At 39.2% G+C, this 13598-nt stretch overlaps 1 protein-coding gene across 1 annotated transcript; it reads left to right on the forward strand.

Moving 5' to 3' along the window:
- Positions 1–208: 208 nt before the first annotated feature.
- On the forward strand, positions 209–13163 carry THOC7 (THO complex subunit 7). Its single transcript, XM_075998843.1, has 8 exons — positions 209–383; positions 6904–7021; positions 7789–7916; positions 8244–8330; positions 9992–10049; positions 11313–11379; positions 11461–11530; positions 12829–13163. The coding sequence occupies exons 1-8, from the start codon at positions 365–367 to the stop codon at positions 12894–12896; spliced, it is 615 nt and encodes a 204-aa protein (XP_075854958.1). The 5' UTR covers positions 209–364; the 3' UTR covers positions 12897–13163.
- Positions 13164–13598: the final 435 nt, after the last annotated feature.

Consider the following 13598-nt stretch of genomic DNA (forward strand, 5'->3'; position numbering starts at 1 on the left):
GAGGGGCCGGCGGGGCCCGGTCACCTTCCCGGGAAGGCGCGGGGGCCGGGCGGCCCTGACGGCGCCCGGGCGAGCTCACCTGGCGGCGGCGGCGGCCTCCGGGCGGGGGCCGGGCGGGGACGCGGGGCCCGGGCTGCGGCCGGCCCCGCCGGGCCTCGCCACCACGCGCGGCGCCCGCGGCCGCCCCCGGGAGCGCGGGGAGCCGGGGGGCGCGGCGCGGCGCGGCTCAGGCGGCGGAGCAGGCGGCCGCGGGCGCCGCCGCCCCTTCCTCCATGGCTGTTTACCCGGCTGCATTGTGGGAGTTTGACCTCCGCCGCCGCCAACCGCCGCCTCGGCCTGCGCCGCCGCCGCCGCCGCGCACGCCATGGGAGCCGTGACTGACGGTGAGGCCGCGCCGCCCGGGCCCCTCGGCCGAGCCCCGGAGCCCCGGGCCTTCCCGGCCGCTTCCCGCCGGCCCCCTCGGACTCGCGGTCGCCGGGGCCGCGCCGCGAGGGGACGACCGTCAGGGCCCGGGCGGCCGGAAGAGGGGCGCGGGCGGGCGGGCGCGTGGGGCCGGGGGAGCCCGGGTTGTGTGAGGAGGCGGCGCGGGGAAGGGAGGGAAGGGCGGAGAGCGTGGAGCGGGGCTGGGAGAAAGTGGGAGCTCCGGGGACGGGCGGGATGTTGGGATCAAGCTGGAAACGGGGGGTTCCAAGACCAGAGGACCAGGGGTGTCGCCATGCTGGGGGTGACACCTGGGGGTGTCCCCTGGGCGGGCCCCACACAAAGGAGTGCCTGGCAGTGAGTCCTTGAACGAGGAGTGGGCTGTGGGTGGGCGTGGGGAGCTGGGGACATTGTCTGCAAGGGACTGCTGTGCACGGGCATCGGGCATCGCAGGGCCACCTGGAAGTGCACCTGGGGTGGTTGTGGGAGGCAAGGAGCCGCCACAGGGAAGATCAGGACAGTAAAAGGGGGGTGTGAGTGTCTTGGGGGAGTTGGTTTGTCACCGGGAATGGATTTAGAGGCAGCAGAGGCTGGGTTTGTGGACAGCTGTAAGGGGGGTGGATGGTCTACAAGACTGAGAGCAGAAATAAGGCGACACTTTGGGGAAGGGTGAGCAGGCATGATGTGCAACTGGAGGGGAAACCCAGATGGCGTCTGGTTAGGAAGGAGGAGGTCCTTAGACAAATGGGAAGAGGAAATCTAGGGCTGGGTCCGTGTGAGCAGAGGGTGACCAGCGACAATGGGTGCCTGCTGAGCTCACTTCTGGAGAGTTGAGGGCCAGGCTAGCAGGGTCTTTGCACGAAGGGGCTAGGCAATGAGAAGAACAAGACATCATAAGTTCTATAGTTGTGGTTGTACTCTTACAGTTAAACCAAGCCTGAATTTTATGTCTTTGGTGGTTAACATTTCAGTTAGGCATATTGGATATGGGGAATTTTGTGTGTGTTTTTATGTTGTTGTTTTTTGTTTTTTTTTAACACAGAGTCTCACTCTGTTCTATGGGCCAGAGTGCCATGGCATCAGCCTTGCTCACAGCAACCTCAAACTCCTGGGCCCAAGCCATCCTCCTGCCTCAGCCTCCCGAGTAGCTGGGACTACAGGCGTGCACACCATGCCCAGCTATATATATATATATATATATATATATATATATATATATATATTTTTTTTTTTTTTTTTAGTTGTCCAGATAATTTCTATTTTTAGTAGAGACGGGGTCTTGCTCTTGCTCAGGCTGGTTTTGAACTCCTGACCTTGAGCGATTCTCCCGCCTTGCCTCCTTTCCTTGACTCAAGATTCACACTCCACAGTCATTCCAGGAACTAGATGCATGGTGGTACCCAGCCCTTTTCCTACAAGGCTGAAACCACCATCTCCAGGGCCAGTGTTAAGTATTTTGGTTTTAAAAGCCCTTTCCAGATGATGTTGATCCTTATAGTCAGTAAAGAAAGGGATCATGACAACTAGGGAGTAAGTAATGTTGATAACATCGATAAAATAGGTTCTAAGCCATCTTTAATGTTTTTATAGGAGGGACCAAGACTTGTCCGAATTATTAATATAAGCACTCAAAGTGCTTACAGAGGGCTTCAAGCATGACAGTTTATGAAGTCTGTTTGTACAGTAAACAATACATGTTCTAGGTGTGTTCAGTGTGGAGCTAATTGCTAAGGTGTCATTAAAAATAATGCTCATGCCATATGTGTGAGATATCTTGCATTTTCATTAGCTGTTTGCAGTGAATCTTTCTAAAAGGTGACTTTAGAATCATGTTGTCTCTTTGAGGCTTCTGAATGCCAATGAAACTCCCGTTCTCTCTGCCTAATTCGGGAGGCTTGGGGTTCCAGTGTACTTCTTAGATGAACAGTCTTTCTCATCTGGAGCATTCCATATAATGGCCAGTATAATTCTGGATTAATTTTGGTAGGATTTTGTCACTTTTGTAAATAAGTATTTGTAACTTCCAAATTCTATACCTCGTTCCATATCTGATTCTATACATTGTTCCTCATTCCCTTCTGAGACCTCATCAAGATGTACTTTACTGTCCATATATCTACCAACATTCTGATCACGTCCAATGAAGTCATCCCTGTGAAGATTTAGACTCTACATAGTTCTGGAGTCCTCTGAGTCCTCACAAGGATTGCCCTTAATGCTCCTTCCCAGCACTCCAAAACTCTTCCAGCCACTACTCGTTACCCAGTTCCAAAGCTGCTCCCATAATTTATAAACAGCAGAAGTTTATTCAGCTCCCGGTCTGGAGGCTGGGGAGTTTATCAAGGGCCACATCTGGTGAGGGCCTTCCTGCTGGGCCATCACGTGGCAGAAGGTATCATGTGGCAAGAGGGTGTGCGAGACAGAGGAAATGGAGCAGACCTCATCCTTTTATCAGGAGCCCACTCCCAAGTTAGCTACCCCACTTCCATAATAAACACATTCATCCATCCTTGAGGGCAAAGTCCTCATGACCTAATAACCTCCTAATGGATCTACCTCTTAATACTATCACAATGACAGATTTCTTTCTTTTTTTATGCATTTGACAGATAACATTGTATGTTTTTTATCACATACAACATGATTTTCCATCAATATATATACATCAGAGAATGATTAACTCTAGCTAATTAACAAATGCATTACCTCACATTTTTGTGGTGAGAACACATAACATCCACACATTTCACTTTTCTCAAGAATACAATGGATCATCATCATTAACTATAGTCACCTTGCTGTACTATAGATCTCTTGAAACTTATTCCTCTTATCTAACTGTAATTATGTATCCTTCCACCAATATCTCCCCATCTCCCTCCTCTCTACTTACCCCAGGCTCTGGAACCCACTATTATACTCTTTACTTCTACAGGATCAACTTTTTTGGATTCTACATATGAAAGAGATCACACAGTATTTCTCTTTCTGTGCCTGGCTTATCACTTAATATCCTCCAGATTCATCCATGTTGTCAAAAATGACAAAATTTCCATCTTTTATATGGCTGAATAGTATTCCATTGTGTGTATGTATACACCACATTTTCTTTATCCATTTATCCCTTGATGGACACTTAGATTGAGTCCCTATATTGGCTATTATGAATAATGGTACTATAAACGTACGAATTCAGATGTCTCTCTGACATACTGATTTTGTTTTGCATATATACCCAGTAGTAGTTGGATTGCTGAATCATATGGTAGTTCTATTTTTAACTTTTCGAGGACCTTCCATACTGTTTTTCATAATGGTCATACAAATTTGCATTCCCACCAACAGTGTATGAGGGTTCACCTTTCTCCAAGTCCTTTCCAACACTTATCTTTTTCATAATAGCCATTCTCTCACTGTGGTGAGGTAGCATCTCATTGTGACCTTGATCTGCATGTCCCTGATTAGTGATGTTGAGCATTTTTTCATATTCCTATTGGTCGTGTGTGTATCTTCTTTTGAGAAATGTCTATTCAGGTCATCACAATGGCAATTAAATTTCAAGTTGAGTTTTGGGGGAGACACTCAAACCATAGGATCAAAATTTAAAAATCTCTTGAAAAATCATTGCTAGTATTAGCTTCTCTCTCAGTCAGGGCACTCACTCCCCCATTTCCCTCAGATGTTATCTGCCTGTTCCCTGAATGCATTTACATTTGAAATTCCCAATCCTCAATAAAGTAGGAGGCCCACGTGTCTGGGAAGAAGACAGGATTTCTTGAGGACTTGAGAAGAATAGAGATAAGAAGACTAGCAATTGACTCACTCCCTAGATGTTTCCTTTTATTTTAATAAAGTCAAAACACTTAGGCCGGGCGCGGTGGCTCACGCTTGTAATCCTACCACTCTGGGAGGCCAAGGCAGGAGGATCGCTCAAGGTCAGGAGTTGGAAACCAGCCTGAGCAAGAGTGAGACCCCGTCTCTACTAAAAATAGAAAGAAATTTTTCTCAGTAATGTTGATTCTTCACTGAGGCAAAAAATAAAGAAGAAAGAATTTAATATGTATTTAAAATTAAATTTTATAAAATAATAAAAAAAAAAGAAATTAATTGGCCAACTAAAAATATATAGAAAAAATTAGCCAGGCACAGTGGCACATGCCTGTAGTCCCAGCTACTTGGGAGGCTGAAACAGAGGATCACTTGAGCTCAGGAGTTTGAGGTTGCTGTGAGCTAGGCTGACGCCACGGCACTCTATCCCAGGCAACAGAGTGAGACTCTGTCTCAAAAAAAAAAAAAAAAAAAACATTTATAGTAAAAAAAAAAAAAAATCAATTTATTTTCTTCATTTTAATCTCTTCAAAGACAAAGACTGTTTGATTTGTCTCAGTCTCTTCAAATAATGTTGGTGGCTAAAAACTGAAAGCATTGGTCTGCATTTTTTAAATATAAAACTAAAACACCTAGCGACTTCCGGGGCCCCCCTCTCTTGGGGCCCCAGAACCTCGTCCTCGAGTGTATAATAAAGCCACGTGGTTTGGCCCCCCCAAAAAAAAAAAAAAAACACCTGATGAATCTGCTACTTGAGCAACATGTCAAAGCCTTGACTCTGAGAACCAAACCCAATTCTAAAAATGTTTATCTGACGTTATCACAGAATATATTTGAAAACTGGAGCCATCTGCCTTCCAAAGTTTATCTCCATTGCACCTGCACCCAAAAGTACTTCTGCCCACACACAGGGACTATTGTTTAAAGACTCTGCTGTTGATTCATCATGCAGGCTTTCCAGGAATCTTTCACACTTTAAAATTTATTTTAAAAAAAATACTGCATGCACGTGGTGAAACACCCAAAAATTCTACAAAGGCATGAAGGAAAATTACATCTTTTCCCATCTCTATCTGTAGTCCCTCTTGCCAGAAATAACCACTCTTACCAGTTTCTTGTGGATCCTTCCAAAGAGATTCTCCGAATGCACGCGTAACACTTGTGGCGGGCACACACATGCGCACACGGGCAAAGCCGCCTTTTCTACACATACGGCAGCATACTGTCTGTGTTTCTCTGCACCTGTTTTGGTTTTTTACTTAGCACATCTAAGGATATTTTTCTGGCATCAGTTTATACATCTGCGCTCTTCTGCCTACATACTATGACATTGATATTTCCTAATATTTCCCAATTCACTTTACTGGTGAATGTTTAGATTTACAATCTTTCTGCTACAAACAGCACCACTAAGAACATCCCTTTATGTCTATGCTTCAGTGCATATATATCTATAGGCTACATTTCTAGAATGGGAATTATGGGTTATCAGATCTTTTGATTTTTGCCAATCTGATAGATGAAAAATGATATTTTGTTGCAATTTTAATTTGCCTTTCTTCTGTTATGATCTGGCATTATTTTGTCCAGGTAAGAACACAAGCTCAGGACTGCGAGGCAGGCAGGCTGGCACTCCACTTGTTTCTCATCATCATTATCTGCATTGGTTTTCTTTTCTTTTTTTTTTTTTTTTGAGACAGAGTCTCACTTTGTTGCCCAGACTAGAGTGCCATGGCGTCAGCCTAGCTCACAGCAACCTCAAACTCCTGGTTCAAGCGATCCTTCTGCCTCAGCCTCCTGAGTAGCTGGGACTATAGGCATGCACAACCATGCCCGGCTAATTTTTTCTATATATATTAGTTGGCCAATTAATTTCTTCCTATTTATAGTAGAGACGAGGTCTCGCTCTTGCTCAGGCTGGTCTTGAACTCCTGACCTCGAGCAATCCACCTGCCTCGGCCTCCCAGAGTGCTAGGATTACAGGAGTGAGCCACTGCGCCCGGCCCATCTGCATTGCTCTTCTATTCCTTTTTCTCTTGGGAGAAAAAGGGAGACAGTCTTGTTAAAAAAATTTTGAATGGGGAAACATTACACATAGGATAACTAAATTAATACTTTTATTTAACAAATCCATTCCTTTTTCTATGACCCATCTCATTCTCTTTTCCTGTTCTGCCACTACATCTTTTCAATCTTTTCTTTCTATTCCTCTTACCAGTGCCTCTCACTAGCCAGAGACATGAACATCCCAGACTACATCTGTCTGGTCAGGTTTTTTCAAAAACTGTTCTCAGAATTAATGGCTTATTTCCTTCACTGTACCTGAAAATTACTTCTACTCTACCACCCAGTAGAATGCCAACTCTTGTAAGAACAAGGCTTTTCACTGCTATGACCCCAGCTCCTAGAATGGTGCCTGACATACAACAGATACGCAATAATGTTCCTTTTTTCTTTAATATATAAGTATTTTTATTGTGTAAAATACACATGACAAAATTTACCATTTTAGCTATCTATTTTTAAGTGTACAGTTCATTGGCATCAGGCATATTTACATGTCGATAGTTTTCTTTTGAATGAAATTATTTTGTCCTTGAAAGTTACCAAGAGCCAGATGGCCATTTTTATTCACGTTACCCTTCTTTCCTCTAGACGAAGTTATAAGGAAACGTCTCCTAATTGATGGAGATGGCGCTGGAGATGATCGCAGGATTAATCTGCTGGTGAAGAGTTTCATTAAATGGTGCAACTCTGGATCCCAGGAAGAAGGGTATTTCATTTCACTGTTGTTTCAATACCAATGTCCTGACATGATTTTAGACCATATATTAGGGTTGTGTTAATACTTCAGATTTTCACTTACCTTAAATGTCCAGTGGAGTCAACTCTTGATTAATCAAGAGTAGATTTTTCTGACTTTCTCTTCAGAGGCCTTCCTTATGTTCATTTAAAATGTGCAGAAGGCAGAGTGGTAAAAAGAAATAAAGGTTAAATCCAGGCTCATTCATTTGATTCCTTTTAGCAGGTGAATCTTTGGTAAGATAAAATATCTAAAGAAATTTTCTCCTTTGTTGGCAATTAAAAGTTGCTACACTATGTGTATATGTATATATCCTTATTATTAATTTTTTTAACATAGAGAGGTTTTCCTCATTTGAACTGGCTGTCCACATAAATAAATAATTGTATAGAGTGAAAAAAATTGTGAGAGCAGAACTGTGAAAATAAGCCATCTTAATCAAAATATTTTTGAAAGTGTTTTAAACAAAATTCAAATAATTGTTTGAATTAAGCCTGTATTGATGAAAACAACAGTCCCATCTATGCATTTGTAACTAAAGCAGTTTATAAATTTAGGTGTGCCACACTTGTAGAGAAAAAACATAAGGGACAGATACTCTATATTGTTTTAAGTAAAGCAAATGATTCTCCTAGAATTTGGTATAATTTAAGTAGCACATCCTTGGCTGCATTATAATAGCTCAACTTTGGCAACCCACAAATGTCTTTATTCTCATTTTCTCTCTTTTTCATTAGATACAGCCAGTACCAACGCATGCTGAGCACACTGTCTCAATGTGAATTTTCAATGGGCAAAACTTTGTTGGTATATGACATGAATCTAAGAGAAATGGAAAATTATGAAAAAATTTACAAAGAAATAGGTAAAGAAACTTAAAATAATCAATGTTTCTATCTGTAATTTTATACTTAATGGTCTAAAGGGAATAATACCTGCTAATAATTTTCTTTGGTTGATGGTAAAAAATAACAACAATTACAATGTTAATGGAAAGAATACAGTAAATGTTAGCTACCAAAAAATGTGTATTTTGATATGATACATTACTTTGGGTTACAGCCATTTTTTTTAAATGCCAGCATCTATTTTGTTAGCAGTTAAACTTCAATTTAGAAACGTGTTTTAAAACTGAAAATGGATGGACATTATAGATGTTGTCATAACTATCTTTAAAAACCTTTTTATATAGAATGCAGCATTGCTGGGGCACACGAAAAAATTGCTGAGTGCAAAAAGCAAATTCTTCAAGCAAAACGAATACGAAAAAATCGCCAGGGTAAGGGTTTTGAGGGATTTAATGTGCAAATGCCTTATTACTGACTAGTATTTTCCTGCAGTTTTTAATGTTATGAGATAAAACCTGTGGCCAGAATCAATCTGAATTATAAAAAAGAATTAGGAGCTAAATTTAATTCTTTAAAACTATATTATTCTTTAAGGAAGAAGGAAGGGTATACTGAAAACAATGTTTTTGTTGAATTGTACTGATTATTCTAGTGTTTATTTTCTTTGTGTTTTTTTAATCCAAGTATTTTTTTAATTAAAAATTTATTCTTTTAAAAAAATGAACTATCTATATTACTATAAATTTCATTATTTTCATTTTTATTAATTTCACAGGTAGACAAGTATTTCTCAAGTATTAATTTTTTACTGTCTTCAGACTCTGCTGTCTGAATACACTAGATTTAGGGGTGTTTTTCTTTTTTTTTTTTTTTTTGCTTGCTTAATAGAACTACTTTAAACAAAAGAAAAAGAATTTAAACCCAATGAGTTTTTATTAAGTACAAAGCAAACAAACATTTATAGGCTGCCTAAATATCTAAGAAGGTTAAAGTTTCGTTTCATTCTAATCTCTTGTTTTTAAATTAGGATATGTCCTTATACAGTCTGTGAAAACTATTTCAAAATAATTTTTAATGCTCCTCCTATGATGTAAATTGGAGAAAAATGAAAATAAAAAACAATTGTAATCACAACTGTGCCATATATATATGAAAAACTAGAATAGAAAATCTTAATGGTGATTTTGGGGTTGTGGGTTTTTATAGCTTACGTTGTTTTTTTGTTTTTTGTTTGTCTTATATTGTTTTCCACTGAGCATATATTATTTTGTAATCTATATGTTTTTATTTTTAAAAAATCACCTTTATTGAATATGTTGAGTTCTAAAACAAGATCTTCACCTTTTAATGAGCTAATTAAGATGAAGTTTAATTCGCTATTTTTAAAAGTTGGTTTTTCACATTTAGTCTAAAATATGTGTGATGTTTCAGTGGCCAATTTATAGCAAGATATGCCAACTTATTAACAATTATCAGTTCTAAAATAATTTAAAATCATTTTGTAAACTGTTTCTGTTGGTTAATGAGGCTTTTAAGTGAATCCTGACAGTCATCATTTCAAGAGAAAGGTTAACATGGAGTTACATGACTTATCTTGGAGTCTTAGTGGAACAGAAACAAGGACCTAAATTTTAAATTATTTAAGTTTCTGAAATCTTTACCTTTAGAGTTCGTGAGAAGTGTAATTTGCTATTGACTAATACCTGAAATTGATGGTAACATATATTTACTTCACTGCTTTTTTTTCTGAGCAAATAATGAATAACGCATTTTCAAAATCAGTGTGCTGGATGATCAATAATGACTTAAGTTTATTTATGCTCATACTGACTTCTTCTATTCTGTTGAGGACATATAGATGGAAAACTGATTTGAGAGCTAAAATCCTGTTTTGGAACACTTTTGATGTCATATGTCATTATAGTTATAGCGGAATCAAGTAAAGCTGGCAACACTCTTTTCATCTTTCAATGTTTTACTTTCTTGATGTACTAGGAAACTGATGAGGAGAGATTTGTGATATTACACATTTTTTTGATAATCCAGGCTCAATAAAAACCTTAGTTTTGGTAAATATTTTTATGTCTTTCAGAATATGATGCTTTGGCAAAAGTTATCCAGCACCATCCAGACAGGCATGAGACATTAAAGTAAGTTTAGAGCTTTACTTTGAAAGGAACTAACGTTTATACTAGCCTATATTCAAATACTAGCCTATCCATTTCATTTTTACAGAAATATATAATGTTTGAAAAGGAAGGATCAGATCTTCAATTTTATATATTCTAATACTGCTTGATTAGATTTTTCTTCCTCTCACCTTACTACCTATAGGTCTAAAATAAATGCATATAATATGCATCTATAGGAAAATGGATAAATAGAATGATTTATTCATATAGTAGAATACTAAATAGCAGTTAGAAAGAATAAACTAGATATGTACTTTTAAATACATATCTCAAAACATAATCAGTGGGGGGAAAAAGATATAATGAATTTTAAATTATTCCTATTTCTGAATTACATAGAGAATAATAACCATTTATAAAAGTTAGAACCCTTTCTAAAATATTATATACTAGTACTCTATATTATTCAAGTATGTAAATATTTGCCCTAAAAAAGGATTGGAATGATATAGGTTGCCTGAGTGGGAGGCAGAGGAGAAAAAAAGCCTGAGATAAAGGACTTGGGGTAAGGTTCAAAAAGGGCATTTCAGCCAGGGCAAGGTGGCTCATGCCTGTAATCCTAGCTCTCTGGGAGGTCAAGGCGGGGAGGATCACTCAAGGTCAGGAGTTCAAGATCAGCCTGAGCAAGAGCGAGACCCCGTCTCTACTAAAAATAGAAAGAAATTAATTGGCCAACTAAAACTATATAGAAAAAAATTAACTGGGCATGGTGGTACATGCCTGTAGTCCCAGCTACTCGGAGGGCGGAGGCAGAAGGATCACTTGAGCCCAGGAGTTTGAGGTTGAGCTAGGTTTATGCCACAGCACTCTAGCCCAGGCAACAAAGTGAGATTCTGTCTCAAAAAAACAAAAACAAAAACACACAAAAAGGGCATTTCAAGTTAATTGGCCATGTTTTATTTCTTTTACCAAAAAAACCCACAAACAAAACCCCTCAAAAGTTAACTATGACAAAATTTGGAGGTCTTGTTATTATATTAACTATATTTTCTTATGCTTTAAAAATCTATCTAAAAATGTTATTTTAATGAAAATAAGTATAAATTTAGGAGTTAGAGACGAAATCATCCTCGGCTTTAAAAGTCTTACCATAATTGAGTGTTGTAACTCTTTATCATTTTTTTTATTTTTAAAGTTCTATTTAGTAACTAAAAAGTTATATGTTAATTATAAAATCTGTTCCCCCAATTAGCAAAATATAACACTGTTTGTTTTTTCCAGGGAACTAGAGGCTTTGGGAAAAGAATTAGAGCATCTCTCACATATTAAAGAAAGCGTTGAAGATAAGGTATTTACATATATCTGTTAGTCTTTGCGATATCTATATGTTTATAGATCAATTTGTATAATTTTTTTTTTGTTAACACAGCTGGAGTTGAGACGGAAACAGTTCCATGTTCTTCTTAGTACCATCCATGAACTTCAGCAAACACTGGAAAGTAAGTAGAAATCGTCTCCAAATGAATGTGTACGAAGATTTTTAAATGCTTCATGGGTAGGCCTTTGGGGAGCTTGTTTGGTGGTTCTAGCAGGGGACTCAGGTACTTGTATACCCTTGACCAAAGAATGGTCCTCTATCGGGGAAGGTTGTCTGTCCTCTTCGATCGAGCCCACAGCTTCAGGAGGGAGGCACATGGAGTAGTGAGGGAGGAGAGACACTCCCCTAGCCAGCCAGATCAACCAAATCAACCTGGCGATTAATGGGGTGACAGATGTCGCAGCCAGATTGCCCTCATATCCAGGTAGGCCTTCTAGAATACACATCTTGGAGAGAAAGGAGAAACCTTCGATTTCCGAACAAGAGTATAGCTGGATGACAATAGAAAGCACTGATGGCCTGGGCACAGTGGCTCATGCCTGTAATCTAGCACTCTGGGAGGCCAAGGCGGGAGGATTGCTTGAGCTCAGGAGTTTGAGACCAGCCTGAGCAAGAGTGAGACCCAATCTCTACTATAAATAGAAAGAAATTAGCCAAACAACTAAAAATAGAAAAAAAATTAGCTGGGCATGGTGGCATGTGCCTGTAGTCCCAGCTACCTGGGAGGCTAAGGCAGGAGGATCGCTTGATTGCCCAGGAGTTCGAGGTTGCTGTGAGCTAGGCTGATGCCATGGCACTCTAGCCTGGGCAACACAGTGAGACTCTGTCTCAAAAAAATAAAAAAAAAAAGCACTCATGTTCAAGTTTATGAATATGTGTAGAAAATTCAGTATGTGATTTAAATACGTACCCTAGTGGTTTAAATTATGAAACATTCAAGAATGACAGATTTGGAATTATTCTTTGTTTATAATAGTTTATTACTCTAAAGGAATGATGAGGCAGGTGATAGTAAGTCCGTAAGAACATTTGCACACCCAGGTGAATGGTGGGTGCTTTGGCGAACTGGAGACTTGCTCTTTGTATTGACTGTAGACAACTGGAAATTTCTCTGTTACCTGATCTGCTGACTGTTTTCAAGAAAAGCCAAAAACCTAGACTTTTTTTGTAGTGAAATCTATCACACAGATCTAAAATTTTGTTTCAACTCATAACAACTACCAAAACAGAATTTTTTCCTTTTTTTTTTCTTCTTGTGTCACTTTTAAAATCAAATATGTGGACCACATTCTTAGGTTGCCACTGCCATCTTTGCTTTAAATATATTAACTAATAAAGGCTAAACATGCTTTTATGTATTCATTAAACATAAAATTTAGGCAAATTCAACTAAGCTTTATGTTTCTTTTTCAATTACAGATGATGAAAAGCTCTCAGAGGTAGAAGAAGCTCAAGGAACAAGCATGGAAACAGATCCTAAGCCATAGATAAGCGAATCACCCACCATTCCTAAGAATATTGAAATAGCTACATGATCTTTAAGTGTTCTTAAAATTTGTCGTGCTCTTGAGATATTTTAAGTTTTGGCAGTGAAATATTTTGCTTTTAAATATTCATGTACGTTTCATTCATATGTCTTCACATAAAGGAAAATGATCTCAGTATAGATTCGTTTTTACTGAAATGCATTTTTTATTCTTTAAGAGGTAGGAAGCAACATCCAAAAATGTTTAATAAAATATTTTCAAACTGGATGTGTTTTTGTTCATTAGTATTTTAGGTTAGTTTTAACTGGCAACATTGATTGGCTTATAAAATAAGTTGAAGATTATGAGAAGGTGGCATTTCTAGGATGTACATGAGAAAATGGGTTAACTTTTGGAAATTGTTAGCATTTTTGAAAATGGAGTCCATGAATATGCTTCAGGAGGCATAAGAACCTGTAAAATTATGTGCAACATACTGATGGTTGCTTACTGTGGGGAGAGGTTCCATGATGTTAAGAGTTACCGCTGTGAGAAGTGCAGAATAAATTCATGTGCATAACTTTCTCTATGTTTGACCCTAATACAAGAGGAATTTGGTTGCTAAATATTTTGTTGACATATTTCTCACTACTGGTTTGTTTTTTCTTTTTTTTTTGGAGATAAGACTCTTGCTCTCTCACCCCAGGTAGAGTGCAGTGGCAT

Source organism: Microcebus murinus, chromosome 30, assembly GCF_040939455.1.
Source record: "Microcebus murinus isolate Inina chromosome 30, M.murinus_Inina_mat1.0, whole genome shotgun sequence".
Lineage (NCBI taxonomy): Eukaryota > Metazoa > Chordata > Mammalia > Primates > Cheirogaleidae > Microcebus > Microcebus murinus.